Genomic DNA, 26908 nt, shown 5'->3' on the forward strand with positions numbered 1-26908 from the left:
CAGAATAAGAAATATGTGTAGGGCTGCATATTAATGGTACTCATGCCTGAGAAATAAAGTGTAGTGTTTACAATCTGGGACTATTTCCTCAATATGAACAGGTGACTTATATTAGGCAATATTGTTAAGTGTACCTGCAACGATTATAAGAGGCGCTTTTGTATTGGACAAATTTTTACATCACTGTGTTTGGTAGGCTATAAAAGTGATTTCTGCAAATGTTCCTTTTGATGCTGATTCCATGGTTTTGGGGGAGTGTCTGGGCCCCCAGGGTTTGTAAATCTTCCAACGCCTCAAAATTAATAGAAAACCAGATGCATTTAACAAGTGATGCACAGAGTCCCTGCCCCCCCCCCCAAAAAAAATTCTGTACAAATACTCACCCAGCTGGATCTTTGCAGACCTTCTGGACGGATCTTCCATGCCATAGATTTATTTGTTTGTTTTCAGAAGTTCCATCTCACCTTCCTAGAAAAATAATGAAGGTGGCTAATGAACTGATAAAAAAATTCTGAAACAGTACTCAAAATCTAATCAGAGTCTAAGTAGAACTACGATTATGTCTCAGAGACTTTCACGTTCTCAAAAGCTTCAAGCGTTGGAAGCAGAAGCAGCCACCCCGTTTTTGCAGTTTTTACCTTAAATGCTACAATGATTGTTAGAATGCTGTGCATAAATTGCTTGCAGTAATGCAGTCTAAGGTATGATTAGGTGGGGGGGTGAAATCCTGTCATCTCCTAAGATGTTGGCAGACTCTAAATCCGGGCTAGCTGCAAGAGTATGCGCCATAAGGGAGCAGCATTCCCTAAAGCAGGGAAGGGGAACCTGTGGCCTGGCATTCAGACTCATTTCTGAGAATGATTTGGTAGCTGCTATGTATTGATGCTGCATAAGATAATGTGTTGTCAGTTTCCAGCATATAAGACGACTGGGCGTATAAGATGACCCCCAACTTTTGCCAGTTAAAATATAGAGTTTGGGATATACTCGCTGTATAAGACTACCCCTCTTCCTACGATCGTCCATGGGCCGGACATGCCCCCGCTGCCCATTTCCAAAATGTCCACAGTGCCAGAAATCGCTTCTGCGCATGTCCGGAAGTCGAAAATCGCATCTGGACCATAGCTGTCAAGTTTCCCCCTTTTTTAAAGGGAAATTCCCTTATGCTGAATAGGCTTCCTCGCAAGAAAAGGAAAAACTTGACAGCTGTGGTCTGGACATGTGCAGAAGCGATTTCCGGCGCCACGCTACCCGTTTCCAAAATGTCCGCAGTGCCAGAAATCGCTTCTGCGGCTGCGTATAAGACGACCCCCGACTTTCAAGAAGATTTTCCTGGGTTAAAAAGTCGTCTAGTCGTCTTATACACTGGAAAATATGTATATGTGTGTGTGTGTGTGTAAAAATACACACACACCATTTTTTCTGTGTATAATACTATATTATTTCCTATTTTTTTGAAGAGTAAAATAAGGGGTCACCTTATACACGGATAGTGCATAGTGCCTTACACGGGGGCATCTTATACACAAAAAATACAGTATATATCACAGTTTCTCATATCATGTTATATTATTATATTAATTATATTGGAATTGTTTCTTAGAGAATCATGACTAAAACTGAGGTTTGTTTGACTCCAGTATTTGATTAATAATGTACTTTTTACACAAAGTTTTAATGCCAAGCACAGGAATTCTCATTTAATGACCCAGGACTGAAGAACAGGTTCCTAGGTGCTGAAGGCTGCCTTTGGTTCTCATTACTGCTAGCTGCTGCTTTGAGGAAGGCATTTAGCTTCCTAGTGGCAGGTGCAACATTTATATGCAAGTACGCACAGGACCTGGATGTAATAAACTGAGTTCAGCAATGGCCCGCGTGGCGGATTCCAAGCCTCTGAGAGTATCGTGAGCTCTAAAAATATTTTTTGCTTTCATTTCCGCATAAAGTACTTGAGAAGTTAGTAGTGTTCTTGCTAACGACGTGGGTAACCACAGAGGAGTCTGCCATTTAACTCATGTTGTTAATGTGCTTTTGTGTTTGTGATCACTTTAAAGCAACAAACCAAATCCCAGTCAGATATCCAGCAGTAACGGGAAACCAAGTGCTGTGAACGGAGCGGTTGGAGGACCTCACCAGGCCCAGAATGCACTAATAGGCCGTGCTTGTGAAAGCTGCTACAGTAAGTAGAAAGCTCTCTCTCTCTCTCTCTCTCTCTCTCTCTCTCTCTCTCTCTCTCTCTCTCTCTCTCTCTCTCTCTCTGTGTGTGTGTGTGTGTGTGTGTGTGTGTGTGGCATGCCTATGTTGTTAATCAATTGAATAGCTCCTTTTGTACTCACATGAGAGCATCATGCATGTAGGGCTCTGGAGTAGTGCTTGCATAAATTCTATGCTTACCTCCGTGCTTTTCTTTTAGCAAGCCTGCATGATAACAACAACAACAACAACAACAACAACATATTATTTATACCCCGCCCATCTGGCCGGGTTCCCCCAGCCACTCTGGGCGGCTTTCAACAAAATATTAAAATACAGAAATCCATCAAACATTAAAAGCTTCCCTAAACAGGGCTGCCTTGAGATGCCTTCTAAAGGTCTGATTGCAGGCCACCAACCTAAACACAGCCTCCCCCCAGCTGAATATTGAGCTTTACCAGGTGTTTACAACACACCCATCCCATTTTTGCACAGGCTGGCAAGCAATAGAAATGGGTGGTTTATGGTGTCCCTGGTGGGCCACCTTAACTAAGTTTATCTTAGCGAATAAGCAGTTGTGTAGCTCTGGGAATTCGGTGAATGCCCTGAATTTTCAAACTGTTAAAACGAAGAAAACATATAAAGCTTCTTATTGAAATGTGTGGCATTTGTTGTTACAGTAAACATCTACAATAAATAGGTGTGTGTGTGTGTGTGTGTGTGTGTGTGTGTGTGTGTGTGTGTTTACGTGTGGAGATACGTATTTTATGCTGAATGGATCAACATAACTTTATTTTCTTCTTTTAGTCACACAGTCTCAACAGTGGTATTCTTGGGGTCCACCCAACATGCAGTGCAGGCTATGTGCACCATGTTGGATTTATTGGAAGAAATATGGTGGGCTGAAAATGCCAACACTAACAAATGAAGACAGATTTTCTCCTACTCAAACCACAGAGGTAGGATTTAATTATACTGTAGTGATGATGGTGATGATATGTGCAGCCCAGTCCTTTTAACGTTTACCTGGAGTAAGTCCCATCATGTTCAGTGGAGCGTGCTTTCTATCGCATGTGCTTCTGTAGTGCTGATTTTCTAAAAAATTATTTTATGATTAGGAATAATTTCATAATTAAAATTCGCAATTAATTGTTACATTGTCCACTGTGTTTTATCATGGAAATTTAACTCCTTTCCATATTTCCTGTTTATTTGTAAAGTTGTTTTGGACTACCTTGGGTTACCCTGGTCAGAGAAACCATTGTATGAGTTACACACCTTTATACAATGCATTTTGAAAAGTTGTTTGTGCTTTAAAGACTGGAAAGGAGTTCTGTGTACGCCAAAAAATAAAATAAAATTGTTTCCCCACTATGGGAACTTAATCCGATCTCAAATGGGCAAGTTTTCCCTTGCTCATCTCAGATTGAAAAGAAGCATGGATCATTTTTCCGACCTGATCCTATGCTAAGGAAAATGACCCTTGTCTCATCACTGCCCAAACACCGCCCTGCCAACTCCAATCCCCCACTTTCCGTTTCCTTCCTTGCCAAGTGGTAAGGATTTGGGAGAAACAGTGATGGTGAGAGGGAAGAGGAGGGAGGTTTGTCCAGGAGGCTGATGGGAAATGTAGGATTCCCAAGGTTTACTGTGTTGCAATTCAGTGGGTGAGGAGCACTTGTGGGGATGGAGGGAAAATAGATTAGAATTCTTTTCTAGCTTGGATTTTGCAAAGTTAGGGGAAGGACGTAACTCAGTGTAAGAGCATGCAGCAAGTTCTGGCTTCAGTCCTCGCCATCTCCAATGGGGACAAGAATGCCCATGTCTGAAATCCTGGAGAGCGATTGCCAGTCAATGTGCTGCCCCCTAGATGGACCAGTGGCCTGACTCTGAATATGCCATGTTTCTGTGTTCCAAAGTTGATGATTGGGTAAGGGGAGAGGGCACTGGCTCTTGATTTTTATATTATAGCCACATACAAGAAAGCATTACATTAATGAAAGGGAAGATCTCAGAAGTAAGACTTTTAGTTTGCGTTTTGATTCTTTCCCTCCCTCTTACAGGAAGCATGTGTTAGAACACACATGTCTCGACAAGCAACGCAGGGAATACCAGTCCGGAACACAGGCAGTCCAAAATCTGCCGTGAAGACACGCCAGTCGTTCTTCCTCCATACGACATACTTGACTAAACTTGCCCGCCAGGTCTGCAGAAACACTCTACAGTTGAAGCGAGCTGCAAGAAGACCGTTTGTCCTTATTAACTGTGCTGCCATTAGGGCAGAATGTAAGATGTTTCTAAATTCTTAGTTCAGTGTGCCATTATTCCAACCACTTTCTGTCGTCTTTTTTTTCGTTTGTTTGTTTCTTTTGCAATAAACACATTTCTGTCTATAGCCCCTTTGTGTTATTTTATTTAAAGAAAACTTTATTTTCATTTGTCTTGCTTGTCACCAAAGAACAAATGAAACACTGTAAGTTTAGAGAAAGTTTAGTACTTTCTGAATAATAAAGTAGGCGTCAAATGCAGACATTGACCCAATTATAGCTTTGTGTGCCTACCTCATGTGCTTCCTTTAACATCTCCACTTTTAATGTATCTGGTGGAAAACAGGCGCCCAGTCTCATAAAACATGAACCATATTTTTGCCATAATGTGAACCAATATGGTGCATAGATAGTGAAAAAAATAAAGGGGTCATAGGTTTGAAAGCAAGGGCTTGTTTAAAGGTGCACCATCCCAGTTCATGGCAGCATTGCTCTGGGACAGCATAGCGGTCATGCACAAAAAAACTTTTATAGGGAGGCATCAGGGTAAATGAGATTTCTGTTGGAACAAACTTAAGGAGGACTCAATTATAAGCTGCCCTGAATCCATATTAGCCATGACAAAGCCAGTGATATCAGTGCAACCATAGGCAATTGACCTATGCAAGGATTGAGCTGAAAGAGACATGGGACTGCTGCCAAAAATGGCATCCCTTTGTTGGATCCATCCTCGTTTCCCTTGTAATGTGTAGGGCCACTGTTTTGATATCTGCTTTGTCTCCCCATTCCCAAAGTCCATATCATGGGCTGGGGTAAAATGATGTCAAGATGTGATAAAGTTGAGAACACACACTACTGCATAAGAGAGACCAAGGGGTGCTGTTTTCAGCCGTAAATGCCCATTAGAGTGCAACCTGTAATTTTGCCCTAACCAGATGTCATTCACCACCAGGCAGAGCTGCAGGTCTACGGGCCTCACTAGATAAAAATGATTCAGAACTTATTTTTCACAACCAAAGAGGAAGGTTTCTGCTTCTTGCAAAGTTGAGAAGGAGACTTGATTCAAGCGAAGTAAATTAATGTTGTTTTGCTTATTGAACATTTCCTTTGAAAGGAAACATTTTTATTGCTGTTTTCTGCATTGTTTTACCACTTCTCCCTTGTTTTCATCTGACTTGATCTTTTGTTTTCACAATGCATTCCTTCCACACTTTCACCTGTTTGCATAGTCATCTTATGTCAAAATGAGAAGTGCTTCTATAGGGGGGGGGGAATACATCTCATCAATGTTGGATTTTACTATTGCTCTGAAATGAAAGATATATTTTAGAATAGGAAAGTATCTTCCAGCACACAGATACAGCTCCCAGCTAAGCTTCCCTGTTGATTGGCTTTGGTGGAAGGGGATGCTGTGATCAGCTGGGTTAAGCACTGCAGCCCAGTGGCTCCTTGAGGATACAAAACACAAGACGCATTGCAGGGGCAGAAGGTGAACACATTCATATTAGGAGAGCTTCATATTGTGAATGGAGCTCCCTCCTCCCTTGCTATGAATAGGGTTCACTTTTTGCCTACAGCAGTCTCCCCTCCCCCCTTTTTGCATGTTCAGAGATCCCCTGGACCTGAATGCTCAACACAGCAGAAGTTGTTTCAGTATATGTTAGTGGACAGAGATCCACAGCAAAAAGATTCAGACCACAAACGCTGCTAACAATACAGCCTGCGTTCATCTCAGGGGAGCTAGCACAGGGCCTGCAAGCTTCATTCGACCTGCCAGGAGCCCAAATTTGGCCCATGAAGTCATTTCCCCCAAAATCATGCCCACCAGCGCCACACCTGGTGCCATATGCAGCCTCGGGTATGTCACAGGAAAGACGTGGCTTAATGGTGTGCTCCCAATTCTTCCTTGGCAAGTGGGGCTCACGGACAGCCCCACCAGGATCAGCTGCACTGGGGAGTTCCCCATTGGGGTTGCTGTCAGCGTCAATTACTGATTGGCGTTTGGTGCATACCCCTTCGGAGGTGTTCGGTAAGCGCCAGTCAGCCGGCTGATGCTATCAGTATGTCCCTTTGGTCAGCTGCTTGGCACTTCATGCGAGCCCTTTTGCTATCTGTTTGCTTGCATGATTTGCATTCCGAGTACCTGCAAAGGGGAATTTTTCCTCTGCCAGTCCATAGCTGTGAGCGCATTAACCCTGCATTTTGAAATCAAATGATTGCTTGATGGACTGTAAGCATAATCCAAAGCCTTTCAGTGCTTGGATCTGGCGACACTTAATGTAATAGAAAATTGTATCACCTTGGAGAATAGTCTATTTATATATTTAAATATAGGAAGAGCCCAGCTGGATTTTATCCAAGAGCAATATCTAGTCCAGCATCCTGTTTCACATAGTGGTCTCTGGTATGTTTCCAGGTGGGACAGAAGGGCCCCCAGGCCTCTCCTGCTGTTGTCCCCCAGCTTCTGGTAATGCACAGGCATATTGACACTGAAGCTGGTGGTAGAATATAGCAATCATGACTTGGCAGGAACATTAGAAAAGTACTGCTAGGTATCGCCTAATAAATGCCACCTAATATTAGTAGATCAATTGCTACCAACAGTAGTGTGTCTAAAAACAAAATGTGTACTGTGTACATCTGTGACTCACAATTTTTGCTAGCTAATTCCACAAAGGGAAAATGTGTATTTTAGTAGAATTGTAATAGTATCAATTTCTCCGTAGACTTGACGTAGTGGCACCTAACAAGCTTGCCCCCTAATTTTTCATACAACGGATGCACAAATGAATGTGCATTGAAGCAGCACTTCAAAATCACTATCAAGCATTGAGAGGCTTGATGAGGCATGCTAGGCTGTTGTGTTTTATTATACAATATTAATTTAGCCTGTTACAACTTGATTTTGCTTTAGACCTCGAATCTCCGGTTGGAGATAAGAGATGAGCATCATTTCCCTTTCATTTTTATTATGCTTCCTTGTACACAAAGTAGATAACACATAATATAGTTTCATGAATGTTTCATTCAGATTCGTTTGATTAAAACACACAGATTACATTTAAGAGACACAAACTTGACGCCAATATACTGGATTCCGAGAAAGTGAACTGTGTGCTTGTTTTGCATACATGAGTTCAATTTGCATGCTTTGTTATTGTACCAACTTATTGTGCAGCTCCCATCATTTCATTGAGGTTTGTATGCAGAGAGGCTCAGTGGACTCTGCCCAGTGATGGTAATAATGGTAATAATGTTCACTTATCTATTATTTGCAGGACTTTGAATTTTTAGGAACAAAGTAGTGTGCTGTTAGGGCAGGCGTAAAAACCTATATTATACGCAAACCTAGTTTACTGCCATGTGACTCAACTTTTAGCATGAGACCAGTGAAATTAACTTCGGGCTAATGCTCCATGTAGCCTGGTAATGTCTCTGGCATCAATGTTTCCTGCAGATGTCTTTCACATCACCTGCCTTTTTCAGAGATTCCCAATATTTGAGCCTGAGAAGCTTTGTAGTTGAGGTACATGTGGTACCACTGAGCTAAGATTCCTGCATTGCAGGGGGTTGTACTAGATAACCCTTGTGGTCCCAAATATAATTCTTTGATTCTATTATCTTCTGTAGATCTTGGAGTAACCACGGTGCAAAGATGCTCTCTTAAGAAATGGACAATGAGCATGATCTCTCAGGCCTGGGGGCAGAAAGAAACTTTTCAAGCCCACGAGTAATGCCTGCCGTCACCTTTCTTTACACATCGGTGTCCCTTCAATTCACTAGGGAGCTTCCCCGAGACTGTTAACAGACGTGTCACGCTGAGGAATGAACTTGAGAGTGATGCTAAAGAACAGTAATCTTCTTAGCAGAATAAGATGGAAAGCACAGGGAGATAAATAAAAGGAATGTGAACAAATTAAAGGGCTGGGACTAGCAAGGCAAGACGCTCCCGGCGGAAATAATTACACATACACACAAGAGCTGAATGTGAAGCTGTTAAACGGTGTAACATGTTGCTGCAGCTTTTTTAAAAGGGTGTAGAAGAAGGATTGTCATTTTTAGGCCTGAACAATGGAGGTGAATGGAAAGGGGGCAGTGATGCCACCTCCGAAAACTGCTGCTCATGCTGGCCAGGGTGGAAGGTGTGTGTGTGTGTGTGTGTGTGTGTGTGTGTGTGTGTGTGTGTGTGTGTGTTAGCCATGATTTTTGCCATCCCAGCTCCAGGCCAGTGCAATGGAGAGACCTATTGCTGATAGGTGGACTGCCTTAGTGCATTCCTGACTAGCCCAGCTGCATCCTTTCCTTGCTTACGTCTACTTTGAGACCCCTCAACCAGTGCAGCCTAACAGAGTCCAGTGGAGGGAGACCTCTTCCGCATCCTGTCCCCTTGTAGCAAAGCAGGTCAAGGGTTAGGACTGATCTGCCCATTCCCTGTGTAGTGGTTAAGTAAATAGGGGTTGTAGCCAATGATAGCTTTGCACTAATAGAAAATGCTTCCATTCACGTATGGCGCAGCACCTAAATTTTGCCCATCTTTGCGCTCTACTGCAACCTATCCCATATTGTTCAAAAGGCTCCCTTGAGTCTCAGGAGGGCTTTTTGCAAAGCCAGGTGATGCTAGGCATTTGCAGTGAGTAGGAGATTGGTGAAAATTCGGTACCCCTGTGTTGTGTGAGCAGAAGTAGACAACGCATGCTTGGGAAGGAGGTTGGAAGCTTTGGTAACTGCTTTTTATAAAAATACATGAAAGTAAGAAATGCAGTGTGGAGACGGATGTAGTGCAAATGTGAAGTGAAGGCAGATGTAGTGGGAAAAAAGATTTCACCAGTCAATTATTCAGCTGTGGTACAAGCCCAGCTTCCTCTTCGCTTCTTAAATGAAGTGGCAGGTTGTCCATTAAGCATTGCATGAAACATTTGCTCATTGCATTAGATTTAAATGTATTTTTAAATGTATTTTTTTTAAAGTGCAAGGCTGCCTCCAAGGATAGTGTGTGGAGTCTTTCTGTGACATCACAGAAGATCCAGCCAATCAGCAGTCTGCCCAGCCAGTTGTTCTTCCAAATTGCACAGCAATTCCCACCCACCCACCCACTCCCATCCTCAGCTAGGGGAAGAAAAGGTATGTTGGGACCAAGCATAGTGGACAGAGTTTCCAGCAGGGCCCCTTTTGCATGTGTCTTCATCCTACATTGAAACTGAAGGCAAGTGTGATAAGGACCAGGGCTTAGTTAGATTTAAGGAAAGTTTGTTAATTCTGAACATGGCTCTAGGGAATTCTTTCGGCCATGTATGTTTTCTATTGCAGGGCTCTAATCGCTGGTGTCATGTTATGAATTCTTTATATAGAAATGAACAATGGCATTTCAAAAGAAAAGAATGGAGGGAAAACACGTGGCTAGATTAGAATTGCCAGAGCAAGCTCGCCATTGTTCTGCTGGAGAAAGTTCATTTTAGTGTTCAGCGATTAGGGGTTAGAACTTTTTAAATTAGTTATACCAGGGAAACTACAGTCATGCTGGGCTATTTCATTTCTGACTCAACAATAACTCTCAGTGATTTGCCACACCCACATCTTGCATGCTCCAAGTAGTTACAAGAGCACTTCCCTCTCCATAAGAATAATCCTAATGGAACATAACCCCACTTAGTGAAAGACTGGAAATGGAACAGAATGGAAAAGTGCAGGAGTTAGGTAAAAGGAAGAACATGTGAAAGACGTCGTAAGCTTTATAATAAAACGTACTGAGGGTTGGCACCTGCTCATAGCTTTTATGGGTTGAATGTATTTCAGGAGCTCCAGCCAGTATAAGCAGAGAGTTTGTGTTTTTTGGTGAAGGTTTGTGAATTTGAACTAACTTCAATCAGTCCTGAATTTGTGCTGAAGTTAGTCTGGGTCCTGGGATTACTTCTAAAATAATGGGAAGAGAAAGAACAGAGACTGCAAGCATACAGCTAGCCAAGTACCCCCACTTATTTGGGATCAATTTGTCTCACATTCTGTGTGCGCGCACACACCCTGGATTACACATTCCTCATATTTTATTATGTATATTTTATGTATAAAACTAAGTGCTATACCATAGCTTTAATACAAAAATACAACCTAAAACCAACCAACATCAGTATATTAACAAGGAGTAGCATATCAAAGAAAAGAAAAGCAATAAATAAATAAAAAGTCAGGGGATTCAAGCATAGAAAACAGGGTCCAGAGGGACCCTTAAGGACCAGAGGGAGCTAGGCAAAAAAGCTTTCAGTTTTTACAATACGTCTGAAGCAATTGATGGCTGCTGCTTCGTGTACAGCAGAGGGGGAAATAGTCCATAGTATAACAGTGTTTCTCTGACTTGGGTCTCCAGCTGTTGTTGGATTACAAATGCCATCATCCCTAGCTACCAGGGATGATGGAAGTTATAGTCCAACCACAACTGGAGGCCCAAGTTACAGAAACACAGATTCAGGGGCAAAAGCAGAAAATGCCCATTTTCGGGTCACTGCCCTGTGATATTCTGTGGTGCCATCTATAGAATTTCCCCAGGTGATCGAAATGATCTGCAGGGTTAGGCTATATTTCATGTGGCATTGCAGTCCTTGGCAAATATTAAAAACTCGATATTCATGCCAGTTTTATTTGTGTGTCAGTACATTTTAGTATAAAAACTCGCCCATAATAACCATATGAATGCATGCAAGCATTCTTTTTCTAATAGGCGTCCTGAACCTTTTCTTTCTCATATTGACTTGCACCTTGCCCTATAAAATTACACCTTTGGAAGTTGTGCAGTCTCAGATAAGCCATTATTTCTTCCAGTATATTTTTGGCCTCTGCTATTGTTTTCCATGCTGGATTAATGAAATAGGGAATTTATATCTTGCTCTTCGGCTTTTACATTTCTGCTGAGGCAAAGCCAGATGAATTTTTGGTCTTTGTGATGCTATGGCGTGAAGTTGTATTTTTAAAGGGTTAATGGATTTGTGTGGGAAGTGTGTGGAGATAGGATTACATAAAATAAAATGTGTGAGCAAAGTTTAAAATGCCTAGTTGGCTTTGAATTCCTCTGTTCATAAAAGGGGCTGTTCCTGAAAATTAAACTAATAAATCTTGCAATATACATATTCCTTATACAGCAACATCCTCCATTGTTTCATTGCATAGTTATTTGAATTAGAAATGTTCTCAGGTTCAATTTTGGCTCTTTTGAAAGAACTCAGTATTTAGGAATTTTATTCACTTGTTGAGGTGTTGATTCTCCAATGCTATAAAGTATTATCTTCTGTTTAACATACACTTCTAACAGGAAAAGAGAGAGAGAGAATGAAGGTTCTACAGTACTTCCATACTTATAATTTGGACTGAGCAAAGGGGAAAGGATTGGATTTTGAAACTCCTCTAGGATGGCTTCTGGGATCTTAAAGGGCCAAATGATCTTTGCTCAAGTTTTGAAATACAGAGGGTTATCCCATCCCATTGAAGCCATTTAGTTGATCTTGAAAGTTCAGACCTGATGAACTTTCACATCTGATCTAATCTGAATACACACTATTATACATGCAGTACCTAAAACGCTCTGTCGGCACAATGATTTCTCTTTGCATAATGGAACATTATATCCCTCTCCTTCCCCCTGTTCCACCTTAAATCTGTCTGAGGTTCCCCTCAACCCTCAGAAAAAATTTGGGGATGGAGTTGGGGGAAGGGAAGGAAGGCCCATTGCACAAGGGGGAGATATTTGCAGGAATGGGCTCCTGTGCTGGGATTATGCTTGAGAGGCATAAAACACAGGGCATGCCTTCCTTACTAATCCCTATCCAATGCTGTTCAAACAAATGCAGCCTTTATTTCGGCATTTCGGCCTGAGGTAGCTTTTGGTTTGTGTGGAATTTAGGGCAATGCAAGGCTGGTGCCTTTTTCTACACGGACAGCAGAATAACTAGGTCAGGAAAGGCTGCAATCCTTTGCACACTCACTTGAGAGTTGAACTTGATAGGATTTTCTGCTGAGTCAACATGCACAGTAAGCCAGTGTGGTCCAATGGTTAGAAAGTGTCAGAAGAGGAGCCAGGAGACCCCCCCCCCCCATTTCTAATTTTCACTCAGACATGGAGTGGCCTTGGGCCAGTCACCATTTCCCAGTCTAGCCTACCTCACAAGTTTGTTGTGAGAATAAAACGGCAGGCGTCCGAACCATCCGTGCCATATTTAGCTCCCTGGAGGTAAGGTGGGATATAAGTGAATCAAATAAATAACAGTGTGTTGTAAAAAATAGCATCATTATGAATTCTTCCTGTTTTGGTTCCATGACAGATCCTCATTAATGAGAGTATGATGAGATTCAAACACCATTGTTTTTCAATTCAGGTGACAGCTAATTATGGAGCACTAGAGATAATTGCCCGCCTTTTTGCTTTGTTTTCTTTTATTCCACCTGAACCTTTTTCTCAGGAGACTGCGAATCAGCTGATGAGCACTTTTATGAGGTACAGTTCTGGTTGATCACCTCAAAACAAATAACGTAGAGCTGAGAAACCTTCAGAAAAGCACAACCGGAATAATCAAGGGACGGAGCAACTCCCCTGTGGCAAAAGCTTGCAGACATTTGGTACTTTTCAGTGTAGAAGGCATGTGTTAAAGAGTGTAGAACATTCCATGTGGTGTGGGTAAAGTGATCAGGGACAAGTCCCCGCCCCCAGCAATAGAAAATGTGAATTTCCATTGAAGCTGACGATTCAGGACAGTCAAAAGAAAGTGCTTCGCACAGCCTGGCAACCAATACAGTTGCCGCAGCTTTCACTTTCAGTAGCACACATACATAGACACACACTTTTGGGGTGGGGGAGGTGTTCAAATAAATAATATCTTTATTACGGTCGTAGACCAGCAAAAGAGAAAAGAAGAAGAAAAAACCAATAACATATAAAATAGATAGTTCTTAAGTATCATCTTTGAGCAATACTGTTTCATAATCCTATTTTAAATTAAAATTAGGTTAAAATTTAATGAGCGATAGTTCCCTTTAACTGTTATCCGCTATGAATTAATAGGCGGCTTTATCACTGTTATCGATTGATGTCACGGCGTGTCTTAGTCTTGACGCATAGTAACAAAATTTAGCTACATTCTTAGTGCACTCTGGATTAAAATCCGCTAGTAGGTATCTAGTAAGCGTTTCAGTTGAGTGGCCTGGTAAGTTTTTTTAACAAGGGTTCAATTAACTCCTTCCTCATGTCTCGATACAATGTGCAGTGCAGGAGGACATGACTTATAGATTCAATCTCCTTGTTATATCACAAGGACATAGTCTCTGTTCTACCGGGATCTGGAGATATCTACCAGTTAACAACGCCGAGGGTAGAGCATTGAAACGAGCCCTAGTGAAGGCCCACCGATATCTCGGATTTTCTAACGTTTTTAAATAATTAGCTAGATAATTCAATCGGTGCTCATACAGTTGTCTATGTATTAAGGAAAGTTGGGTTAAGTTGTTTTGTCGATCAATATCTGAGATTCTTTCCTTAATTAGCTTTTTCGCCCTTTCCCACCCCGTGGACAGAGTGGACCCCACTGGCAGTCCATACGATACTAATTTCGTTTGGATGGTCTGCTCCCATGTAGATCAGAATCGATCAGTGAAGATTAGGGGCAGAAGGCCGTTTGGAGTCTTATTCACACTTAGCCAGTACTGTAGAGCTGATTGCCATACTTTAGATTCTACTTCCTGTAGTCCAGCTTCCAATCGTAAGGCTGAATTAGGAACGCATTTGGGTGTTAGGAATATAGATCTTAAAAAACCTGATTGGATTTTCTCATACGCATCCAATTTAGAGGTTATCATAAATGGAGCGCCATACAGTAGTTGGGAAAGTGGTTTGGCTGCAAATAACTTAAGGGCTGCTGGGATATACTTCCCCCCTATTGAGCGATGGTATCTTACAATCGCAGTCGCACTCCTTTGTGCTATCAAGGATGCATGTTTAATATGCGCCGTGTTCTTCCTGGAGGATTGGAAGACTACACCTAAGTACTTAAAGCAGGTCACCTGCTCGATAGGTTGGTTATCTATTTACCAGCTAAATGTTTCCCTTTTATTGGAAAATATCATTATTTTAGTTTTTTGAAAGTTCACTAAAAGCTGTGGGGGAGGTGTTATACTGCAATGAGCCCTACCTCTTGGAAGTTGTTGGAGAATTTCCCCTCATCGAGAGAAACATTTTGTGAAACGGTCCACTATTTTCTCTGTCCGCAAATAGAGGACAACAACTATTCATGTGCCTGGGTTTGGGTGGTTAATCCCTCCCTTTAACCCAGGGGTGAGGAATCCTTGAATGACAACTCCCATCATCCATTGCCATTGGCCATGCTTGCTGGGGCTGATGGGAGTTGTAGTTCAGCAACATCTGGCAGGCCAAAGGTTCCCCACGCCTGCTATAGCCAAACACACCATGACGCTTCTTGTGAGAGAACTGTAGGCAAGTAAAATGGTAAGTTTTCTTACTGCAGAGGAAAATCAGGCCACATTTGTGCAGCTGCCTGAGTAAGGGCTAGTGAACAGGCCTGCCCCATTCTTCAAAGGCCCTTGGAATGGTGCAGCTTTTCCACATAGGCTGAGAGGAAGGACTTCAATGGATGTATCTGCTCCTTCACTCCATTGCCCCAGTCTTGCACCCAACAGACTTCCAGTTTATTGGTACAGATGCTGTGCTTTCTGCTTGCTATAACATTATACATTTTATTTTTATTTCCAAATCGTCTTTACAGTTTGTCTTTGTTACGCAGTCCTTGTCCCACAAGGTGTTTTCAGTTTTGTTTTCAAGTGGTACAATGTGACAGGTTTAATTAAAAAAAAAATAGCAACTACTAGAGCCCAATTCTCACATGAATAGCGGAAGGGTGTAAGTTTGTAGAGTTTCTTTTTCTTTTTCTTTCACTAACCAGTTGGTAAGAGCACTAGATTCTCAATTTCAGGGTCATGGGTTCGAGCCCCACATTGGGCGAATGATTCCTGCATTGCAGAGTGTTGGACTAAAGGACCCTTGTGGTCCTTTCCAACTCTACAATTCTGCGAATCTGCGAAGGCCCCAAATGTGAACTCCGGCTCATGAGTAGGTCTGAGTGCTCTGGTCACTTGATTAAATGCATGTCCTGACCACACTGAACCCCTGATTGCTGACATGTCTGCTGAGATACCCATGAACCTCTGCTACTGAACTGCAGGATTCTAAATTATGGTCCAGAGCAGTGTTCTCCAACCTTGGATGCCCACATGTTCTTGGCCTATGCCCCCCCATCTTCCCCAAAGAGTTTAGCCAATGGTTGGGGTTGATGGCAGTTGTAGTCCACCAACATCTGGGGATCTAAGGTCAAAGAACACTGGTCTAGAGCAGAACGGGCAGTTTTTTCTCCTGAGGGACACATTCCCTCAGAGCCAACCATGGGAAGAGCTACAGACAAGAGTGTTCTAAATTAATTAATCCTGGAATAAAGATCACCTTCTTCATTATTCACCATAGCTACCTCAGTCCTATGCATGTCTTCTCAAAATAAGCTCTACTGAGTTTGATGGGATTATTCTCATAGGATTTTAAAAAACATAACAAACCAATACAGCTACTGCTCTGGAAAGCAAGTGAAATTAATTCCTTTCTGGTTAAGTGTGCTACAAACATGTAGCAGAAGCTTTCCAATTCCCTGTTCATTCTCTCACTGTCTCTCTCAATTATGGTGACCTTCTGGATCACCCATCTGGGCCCGGCTCAGGAGGTACATTTATTCAGAGGTTCCAGACCACCTTGCATGGGTGTCTCCAGAAGGTGGTGCTGGGAACACACAATTATTAGCCCTAACCAGAGATCCATGGAAAGGAGGATTGATTGTTAAACCACTCTGAGAATTGTAGCTTTGTGAGGAGAATAAGGGTCTCCTAACAACTCTCAGCGCCCTCAACAAACAATAGCTCCCAGCTTTCTTTGAGGGAATCTGTGACGGTATCATAGTGCTTTAAATGTATAGTGCAGAGGTCTGGCTGCCTATTTTGCAGATGCACATAGGAGAGTGAAATCCTTGCAGTGGCACCAGTCCTGTCTTCTTCCAGGAAAACCTGTCAGCCGTTATTGATCTTCTCATCAACGGGACCCTTGACAAGCTTCGGAAAGCTGTGGCTGTCATTGGTTCTTCATCCTACCCCACTCCGTCTTAAAATAACATTCTGTTTTCGATCCCTAGATGCTGACAGACACTGTGAATTTGTCGGAAATCCTCTGAAGATTAAAAGCACTCGGAAATCATTATCGTGTATCATTGGATACTTGGGTGAGTTCTTGTTTAGCAAAATGAGTCGTAAGTCATAAAATGAGTGTTTAAATGTCCTATCCACGGCCAGCACACCCATAAGGCAGAGTGAAGCAGCCACCTTGGGTGGTAGAATGCCACAGGTTGGTGCCTCCATATGGGCACCCCTCCTTGTCACAGCCAGAGAAGTGGCAGTGGCTTCCAGCGAGATCTCTTGAGATCTTGTGGAGCTCGGCTGAGATCTTGTACCTGCCACTGCTTCTCCTCACTTACCCCAGGGCCAGGAGTGTCCTGCCCACCACCACCACCAGAGAAGCAAGGAGATGTGGCTTCTGGGTTCTGGTGAGATCTTGCAGATCCCTCACACGATCTTGCTGGAACCTGTAATCTGCAGCTGCACAATCCTGGTAAGGCAACTCCTTTCCATTTCACCTCAGGCAGGCAGCAAAATGGGACGGGCTGCCCCACGTCCTATCAAAAGTCCTGTCAAAGGTCATTCAGACATAATAGGCATGTTTCAGGCGCAGCTGAGATTAATTGAATAGCTGTATATTAGGTTTCTGGTGGCATGTTGATAGCAAGGACATAAGGAAGAATTTTTTTAATGGAACCTTTCTTCTCAGGGCCAGTTTATAGACATGATAATTCATTGTGTGTTGTTTGTTGCTGAATCATTGGTATTTCAAAAATAAATAACTGGCTCACTGTGGCATAGGGGATGAGGGCTTTAACCCCCCCCCAAAAAAATATTGAATAGAATTGCCCTTTTCTGTATCTGCTATGTGCAATAACAGGAAAAAAATCATTTGCCGCAGGTGTGGGGAGTGGGATGAAGATGATATTTCTTACCTGCCCTCCACCAGCATGTCTCAGGGCAGGTTCCAACAATTAAAAATTAAAAACGGTTTAAAGCAAATGGTCATCACGGGAATAGGGTGGGTGAAGAAAACACATCTCAGGTGTCAAAGGCTAGGGCAAAGCGCTGCTTCTTCAGCATACATTGGAAACTGTTTAAGGAAGCTTCTAGAAACAACACTGTGATTGGAATAGTGGAAGAGGCAAAGGATTAAATGATATACCCTGTGCTGTATATACACACACACATATAAACACATGCTCTGTTGCTTATCTGGCTTATCTCACCACATCCCAGCTATTCCCACCCCCACCCCTCGGTTAAGTTAAGCACACTAGGCCAAATTATGTGACAAATATCACATCTATTTTTTTTTTGCCCCAAATGTGCTTATTTCCTACATGCATACCTGTGTTCAATGTAACAGGTAAGCAAGCCTTGTGCTGTTGATCAACGCAGAGTTAATTCTACTATCTCTGTGCCGGCCTGATAAAGGGAAATCCTGTAAACATCTATTTAAAGCTGGGGCACATTTTCCAAAATATCTGCATGTTGGGAAGCAAGTGTTGGAAGATCAGCAGCCCCAGGTTGTCAATGGTGTGCCATTTCGACTAGATTTTACACACCTTAAATCACTTTTCTCTCCTGCTCTCTTCACAGCAACAGTTAAGTTCAAGAAACTGAAGGAGCATTTTCCCGTTCTTTTTTATGTGGCGTAGTGTGATAACATCTCTAAGGTTTTAGATCCTGAAGTAGGAAAATCGGAAGCATACCGTTGAGATGATGATGATTCGAAATAATTTCAGCAATATGTTTTTTTTTGTCCCCCCCCCACCAAATCACAGAGATTCATCCTGCCATGAAGCCTAATATAATCAAGTCAACACCAAGCCTTCAGAGTTCAATGGCAAAGAGGTTGCTCGCTCCCCCTGGCCACTCATCGCTAAGTATTTTGGGGAAGAGAAACTACAGCCACCATCACAATGGCCTGGATGGTATGTGTAAATAAACTGACATCTGAAATAACTATTCATTTTTGCAATGTGTGTATAATCTAAAGGCAGCACCTTTGCTTCTATCAGTCTGGGCATTGGCATCTTCTACAACAGGCTTCCTCAACCTCGGCCCTCCAGATGTTTTGAGACTACAATTCCCATAATCCCTGACCACTGGTCCTGCTAGCTAGGGATCATGGGAGTTGTAGGCCAAAAACATCTGGAGGGCCAAGGTTGAGGAAGCCTGTTCTACAATAATAGTCAGCTTAGTCCCTCTGTGACGATAGGATTGGCGTTAACCTATGACCATTGGAAAACAAAGCCCAGTTGCTAGGTTGCATTACCTTCAATGTTCATTTAAACATAGTTATCTCTGTCTTTTACAAACGATAAAACTTTGTGTTTAGAAATCCGAACGTATTTTTGTTATAAGGAATTACTCTAAGATTTATTTCTAATGTTCAATTTTTCAACATTCCAGCTGATGAAGAATTGTCAAAACAGGGCCTTGTCCTGGGATTTTCCCACTGGATTTTATGTTTATTTGCCTCACTATCACACTGGGATTGATTCCTGTTTGTATTCATCATTACATTAAAAAAACAAAACCTTTCGAAGACTTACTTCATCTTCCTCTTGGCCCAAGTTCTTGCAATTTACTGTTTATTTCCAGGTTGCAGGTGAGGCCAGTGGTTCTAGGGGAGAAGAAAGCAGGCAGCTATGGGCCCTGATGTGCAGGTAGGCCTTGGCAGTTGCCATGGCAACAGAGCCTTGGGACCAGGATACAAGGCAGCCTGGCAGTGAGGTATTTAGAGAGGGGTAGCTGGTCTGGTAGGGAAGACATTTGTGAAGGAATTCCCTTCAACCGCCACCCCTGCCCGCCGATTGAATCTTCCTGCTCTTTGTCAGGTGGAGGAGAGGAGATGCTACCGTGCTGGAAGCCATGGATAAAATGTGGCCAGCACTTTTTAATTAATTACTAGAATGTGCCCAGGAGATGTGGGTTGTGTTACTGTCCCTTTTCTCCTGTCCTTCATCCTATTTCAGGGAAGACCAGTGGCTGTACTTGCTGGAAAGACCCATTTAGAAGCAACGGTCAGTGGAAAAGCATTTGGCTGCTGTGCAGCTGAGCTACTAATCAGGCAGCATCCAGTTAATAATAAATAATAAACCTTTATTGTCACTACACCACCTGTGTGCAGTGAAATTAAATGAGCCCCCCCCCACATACACTCAGTCTTGTTCGCACTCTGCGTGCTTGTCGGAAGTCAATTGCACCACTATTTTTTTCTAGGGTTGCCAGACTCAATAGAGGGCAGGACTTCTGTGCCTTTAATTGCCCTGCTCTCTTTTGAGTCTGGAAACCTTAAAGAGAAACCAGCAGACCCTTTGTTTAATTTCCAAGCAAAGGGTGTGCTGGTTTCTCTTTGTTTCCAGACTCAAAAGAGAGCAGGGCAAATTAAAGGCACAGAAGTCCTGTCCTCTATTGAGTCTGGCAACCCTATTTTTTCCCATTCAGCAGCCCAACAGCCCACGGATAAAAACTGTTTTTTAACCTGTTGATGGGGCTGACTATACTTCTATATCTCCTGCTCGAAGGTAGGAGATTAAAGAGGTGCTGGCCGGGGTGTGAGTCGTCCCTGAGAATTTTCCTTGCTCTCCTGAGGCAGCGAGGACATTGTCTTGGCTCCAGAGCCCTATCTGCAATATGCCGAGGGAGGGAGGGTAGTAATAATTACCGACCTTACAGGGATGGCAACAAGGTAATGTATGTGATGTATTTTGAACATTCTATGTGGGTGCTCAATAATCCTGAATATTAACCATGTTAGCATTGGAAACGGCACACCAGTTTGTGTGTATGCAAAATGCACTGTGCTTGAATTTATTTATTTTTCGTCTTGAATTAATGCAAAGTATCCCAAGGGGAAGACCCATTAGGCAATTTTTGCTTCTGTGTTACACTGCTGTGAGATAAGTGGGCTTTATTTTTTTTTAATAGCTTTTCTTTGGGTTGTGAAGCATAGACCTAAGCAATGGATTACCACTTTCCAAGCAATGTATTTGATTTGGTAATCTGGTACAGAGATATCCTTTAAACTTTTCATATTGATCCTCTGTAAACCCGCTATTTAATCTAGTAATCTAGTAATAGCTTAAAACTTTTTGGGGAAGATCAGCACACGATTTTCATTCATAGCTCTGTTTTGATTTCAGTTGTTAACTTGTGCTGAACATGTGCACAATATGTTTGTTTTGTCAGCCGAGGGGTAATGCGTTGAAACTGGCTACAGTGTAAAATCTCTCAAGAGATTATTCAGGTTTTGCAGCCCTAAGCTGATACAAGCCCACTTCCCATTAATCTGTTATGTTTGCATGACTTATTACATAAAAAAGAAAGGCACCATATTCCACCCCTCCTTCAAAAACCTGGGTTAGGTTCCTGGTCGAAAAGATTACTGAAGCATTGCCATTTTGAGCACTCAAAGCACTGTATAAATGGCAATGCTTACAATGACGGTATTTGTAATGGAACCACCTTTACAAGGTCCAAAGTGGGTATTAGGAGACATTTGTTTGGTTCACATTAAACAAATTTACAGTTCCTGAACCAATACCAAACCTGAAACAGCCAACATTTGAATTTTGCACTTCTCTGAATTTTGCATATGTGCCGGCTCCCTCGGCCAATAATGCGAGATGACCATGCAACCCCAGAGTCGGTCACGACTGGACCTAATGGTCAGGGGTCCCTTTACCTTTAGCTTTACATATTAAAATGCACATTTTAGTGATTTATGTGTTTTAATGCATATAAAGGCTCAAGGAAACGTCACAATTCATGTGTCCATCAAATCAGAGTTTGAAGAGGGATCTGTTTTAAACAGATCTGAAGAGGGATCTGTTTTAAACAGATTTCTATACAGAATCGAGCAGTTTCAATCCAGCTGCATTGGGTGTTGTTGTTGTTTTAAAAAAGCCTGATTAATCATGTCCAGATAATATACAATTATTTGCATATTGTGTATAAAAGAACAGTACTCCATGTGGATATATTTCTGCAGCCTCATTTTGTATATATTAATATATATTTTCATAAAGTCATGTGCATTGTTGAATATAAGTGATTATTTTAGGAAACCTGGAGTATATATATGCATATAATATTTATGTAATATTAGACATATAGTAACAATTATAATAACGTAAATTTCATGTGAGAATTGTTTTTAGTTTTAGTGGGACCGTTAAAAAACCCCAAAACTCTTCTCATCAATTTCACTTGGCAAGACAAGAATTTAAAAAAATCCATACAGATAAACTCAACTTTGAGACTTTTTAGAAAATTCCATCTCTACTTCAGTTACATATCTAGATCAGTTGTGTGCATGGTAGCCTGTTTCTGCATATGGGCCCTCTTTACTAGTTTGAAGCACCCATCTTTTGTGGAGAAAATGGGTGCTGAGACTGGAAAATATTTAGGTGCTGGCATTTTCCTCCAACATCACTCTTAGTTTGCTTCAGTGAATGGTAAAGGTAATCAGCAATCCAGGTTCTCAGCAAACATGTCAGGATGCATAGTTTTTTCAATAACTCTTGCCGAACGGTGAAAGTTCTCAAGTTAGCAGAGTCAACACCTCCATCTCTGTGTGCTAAGAAAAACTCAATGAATCATTTTTTTTTTTTGCCTCAAGTTACAAAATCATGGGAAGCAAAAAATGTCATTGCTGCCTTCACTTTCTGGTCAACAGGAAAGATTCACATGATAACATGAGAATGTAAGCTTCACTTCTCTCCACATCTGGAAGTAATTGAATTATATATCTTTGCAGCGACAGATTTCATAGAATGCCAAAGTAGGCTAGCTCGATGCAACGGACAAAGTGCTTGCTTGCAGTATTACCTGAATATAGCTTGTTTTATTTCATGTTATTTAGATTTATTGCCAAATCAGGGCAGGTAAATAAAAGTAAAGGGCCTCCAGCAAAATAAAATGCAATCAAAGCAACAAGATTACCCAGCCATTTCTCAAATGAGCCCTAAACACTTCCAAAAAGTGCTCAGTTTTAGACTTTGATGTGTCTGTACATATGGAAGGGCATTCCATAATTCCAAATCAGTAGCAGTGATGGGGTTTTCAGTGAGCAATGTAGGGGATTCAGGGGTAACTGTGCCCCTGAAGGACCAGGTGTGCAGCCTGGGAGTCATTTTGCTCTCCATGGAGGTGCAGGTTAATGCTGTGTCCAGGGCAGCTGCCTACCAGCTCCATTTGGTACGCCGGCTGAGACCCTGCCTTCCTGTGTCCAGTCTCATCAGAGTGGTACATGCCCTGGTTATCTCCAGCTTGGACTACTGCAATGCATTCTTCGTGGGGCTACCTTTGAAGGTGACATGGAAACTACAACTAATCCAGAATGCAGCAACTAGAGTGGTGACTGAGAATGGCCGCTGGGACCATATAGCACCAGTCCTAAAGGATCTACACTGGCTCCCAATACGTTTCCAAGCACATTTCAAAGTGTTGGTGCTGACCTTTAAAGCCATAAATGGCCCTGGCCCAGTATACCTGAAGGAGCATCTCCACCCCCAATGTTCAAGCCAGACACTAAGATCTAGATCTGAGAACTTTCTGACAGCCCTCTCAATTTAGAAGGGCTGGGGTATATTTTTGGAGTCACAGGAAGGAAATGAATTTAAATAATCTTTAAAAGCGGTATTTGATTTGTTTTCTCTTTACCCCTTCTCTTCTTCTTTTTCCTTCATTGACATATGGGAAAGCACCTGACATTTCTGTCTGAAATCTGTATTCACTTCCTAGCTCATTTCCTTGGAAAACAAAATTCCAATATGCAACCCTGAGTCACCTTAATGTTTTAGCAATGACATAAACACTTATTCCAAGAGTTGCTGGAAGAAGCCTCACTTGTTATTGCATTTTATAACTTTGGGGGCTCTCAAATTATATTTCTGTGTAACATCAATTTTACATGGAAGCATATGCGACCTTAATTTAGTAAGCTTGCTGGTTCCTAGTATACTTACTATAACACACATCCCTGTGCTACATTAGAGTTTCTCCTTCTGAAAGAATAAATATGAAAGATATAAATATGTAAAAAGAATAAAAAATACAATATAGACTGTAGAAAACAGTAACATGGAGCAAAGCCCATATTTCTCAGGTGTGGGGCTCTACAAATGAATACCTAAACTTAATTCTCTGTGTCTAGCCCAGGCATAGGCAACCTTGGCTCTCCAGATGTTTTGGAACTACAACTCCCATGACCCCTAGCCAGTGGTCAGGGATCATGGGAGTTGTAGTTCCAAAACACTTCAAAATGACCTTAACAGATTAGAGAACTGGGCCAAAGCAAACAAGATGAATTTTAACAGGGAGAAATGTAAAGTACTACACTTGGGGGAAAATAATAATAATGAAAGGCACAAATACAGGATGGGTGACACCTGGCTTTAGAGCAGTACATGTGAAAAGGATCTAGGAGTCTTGGTAGACCACAAACTTGACACGAGTCAACGGTGTGATGTAGCAGCCAAAAAAGCCAATGCAATTCTGGGCTGCATCAATAGGAGTATAGCATCTAGATCAAGGGAAGTAATAGTACCACTGTATTCTGCTCTGGTCAAACCTCACCTGGAGTACTGTGTCCAATTCTGGGCACCACAGTTGAAAAAGGATACTGACAAGCTGGAACGTGTCCAGAGAAGGGCAACCAAAATGGTCAAAGGCCTGGAAACAATGCCTTATGAGGAACAGCTTAGGGAGCTGGGCATGTTTAGCATGGAGAAGAGAAGGTTAAGGGGTGATATGATAGCCATGTTCAAATATATAAAAGGATGTCATATAGAGGAGGGAGAAAGGTTGTTTTCTGCTGCTCCAGAGAAGTGGACATGGAGCAATGGATTCAAACTACAAGAAAGAAGATTCCACCTAAACATTAGGAAGAACTTCCTGATAGTAAGAGCTGTTCAACAGTGGAATTTGCTGCCAAGGAATGTGGTGGAGCCTCCTTCTTTGGAGGTCTTTAAGCAGAGGCTTGACAGCCACCTGTCAGGAATGCTTTGATGGTGTTTCCTGCTTGGCAGGGGGTTGGACTGGATAGCCCTTGTGGTCTCTTCCAACCCTATGATTCTATGGAGAGCCAAGGTTGACTATGCCTGGTCTAGCCAATGTGAAAGCCATTGTGGTGTAATGGTTAGAGTGTCACACTAGGACCTAGCAGACTCTGGCTTCAAATCTCCCCTAAGCTGTGAAACCCACTCGACTGACCCAGCATCAGTAGACTAAAGTCCAACTACAAATGTTCCATTAGGTTACAGTTTTCAGTAAGACATTCACTCCATTCAGCTTTAGACCACTTTCTCTGAATGCTAGTGATTTATACCTGGTAGGTTCCTGCAAAATGTTCTTCTCTGACTGCACTGCAATTATTTTTTCTTGTTTGCATCTAGGAACTTTGTCTTAATTGTCTAGCTGAAATTGTCAGACTTGTTTCCTCAAGTGATTGCTCTGCTTTTAGCAACATTGATTAGCTAAGCTCAGATTTTCACTTGACGCAGCGCTGCCAAAGTACCGTAGCTTCACCTGTGGGTATGAAAGGAAATTGCATCCAGGTTAGCTTGACTTCAGCAACTTCAAAGCCCTTAGGAAGCATAATAAAAACAAACTGTGTGTAAACATCTTGGGGAGCGGGGACCGATTGCTGGCAACTGATCTAGATCTGTTCAAAACTAATCGTGGTAGGTCAACCTGGTTTTCCCTAGTGATGAGGAAGTGATTTAGTAGGCCAAGGGGGACTTTTCTGCTGAGCTTGGGAATGGCCAGAGGCCAAGAGACTGTTCTCATGGGTATGCGATGCAATTTTTACTCCTGAATGTATCAATTTTGAATCTGTGTGGTGCTTTGATGGGACACTTATCAGGGATCCATATATAACAGGGCTGGGGAAATGTTTTCAAGTCTGAGGGTCGCAAGTCAGTTGTGGAATGGACCAGAGGCAAAGATGTGCGAGACAAGAGAGTGGGGCAAAGGATGCAAAATATACCCTCTAAATGGCTGACCAGCCTCTACCTAACTAATCTCCAATGAAGGAGAGTCCACTGCTTCTCAAGGCAATTTGTTCCACTGTCAAATAGCCATAGCTGTCACGTCTTCCCTTTTCTCACGAGGAAGCCTATTCAGCATAAGGGAATTTCCCTTAAAAAAAGGGAGAACTTGACAGCTATGCAAATAGCTGTTAGGAAGTTTCTTTAAACATATAGCAGAAAGCGGCTTCTTTGCATTTTCCACCCATTAGTTCTTCTCCTGCCGTCTAGAGCAAAAGCAAATAAATCTGCTCCATTTTCTATGTGCTAGGCGTTCATATATTTGAAGATTGTTATCAATGCCATCTGCTGCGGTGGGGCCCTGTAATTGCAAGGTTGCCTCTGTAGTTGGAGCTCTCTGTTTGGCATTCTGTATCTTTCAGTATTACGGTTGCTCTTGAGGAAGCTGCAATGAAAATAATTTGTTGTAAAGGGATGTGTGTAAGCCAATCTAGGTCTAATCTGTGGTGTTGTGTGTGGTTTTGTTTTAGGACTTTCCAGTCATACACATGGGACTAAAATGGTAAGTTCTAACATTTTTTAAATCTGATTTTACTGGATTTGGGCTTTAAGAATGTGCAGTACAATCCTATGCATGGTTACCTAGAAGCTAATGTGTCCATTAGGATTTGCTCCCAAGTAAATGTGCATAGGAAGGATTGCAGCCTTAGTACCAGAAGTGGCTCATAGGACAGGGAGGGGCCACAATGCTTGCTGCCTGGCAGCTGGGTTGCTGATGTTTACTGGGAGAGATAGGGAAAATGGAGAGGTGAGGAGGTTGGTGTGGTGCAAACACGCCAGCAGGAGCACCAGATAGGTTCCACTGATGCATTTGCACTGGACCAACTTCTCTACAGTATTGCCTTTCCCCTCTCCCTCCTGGTAAACAACAGCAATATGCCTGCTGGGATGTTCCCATCCGATGAGACACTTGGTGGCATCTTCTTCTGAAATCTATTGTGCGTTGGGAGCCAATGTGAAACAGTGGCAAACAAGTGTTGGATTTGGAGACACAGACGGCCAAGTCCCCATCCCTGATTTTCCAGAAAGTTTATGTATACCATGTGGTCCTGGTGAAATGAATCTAAACAATTTTGTTAGTGCTTCTGTGCAATAATATTTCATGTATTGTGAGATGGCTATAATCATGATGTGTGTTCATCTTCAAGAGAGATACTATTACTTTGATTTAAAAATTATGTTACA

The 26908-nt window shown here is 42.2% G+C and overlaps 2 protein-coding genes across 2 annotated transcripts in view; both read left to right on the top strand.

Moving 5' to 3' along the window:
• Positions 1–4588, top strand: part of MTA3 (metastasis associated 1 family member 3) — an 80273-nt gene extending 75685 nt beyond the window's left edge. Inside the window, exons 12-14 of the mRNA XM_035111219.3 lie at positions 2055–2179; positions 3001–3152; positions 4257–4588. Of these exons, the coding sequence (XP_034967110.3) occupies positions 2055–2179; positions 3001–3152; positions 4257–4502 (523 nt within the window). The 3' untranslated portion in view covers positions 4503–4588. The remainder of the gene's footprint in view (positions 1–2054; positions 2180–3000; positions 3153–4256) is intronic.
• Positions 4589–16638: 12050 nt separating this feature from the next.
• Positions 16639–26908, top strand: part of LOC148686361 (metastasis-associated protein MTA1-like) — a 52102-nt gene continuing 41832 nt past the window's right edge. Inside the window, exons 1-3 of the mRNA XM_088666743.1 lie at positions 16639–16768; positions 18449–18598; positions 26194–26225. Coding sequence (XP_088522869.1) covers positions 18463–18598; positions 26194–26225 — 168 coding nt within the window. The 5' untranslated portion in view covers positions 16639–16768; positions 18449–18462. The remainder of the gene's footprint in view (positions 16769–18448; positions 18599–26193; positions 26226–26908) is intronic.

This window comes from Zootoca vivipara, chromosome 3 (genome assembly GCF_965207765.1).
Source record: "Zootoca vivipara chromosome 3, rZooViv2.hap1.1, whole genome shotgun sequence".
Lineage (NCBI taxonomy): Eukaryota > Metazoa > Chordata > Lepidosauria > Squamata > Lacertidae > Zootoca > Zootoca vivipara.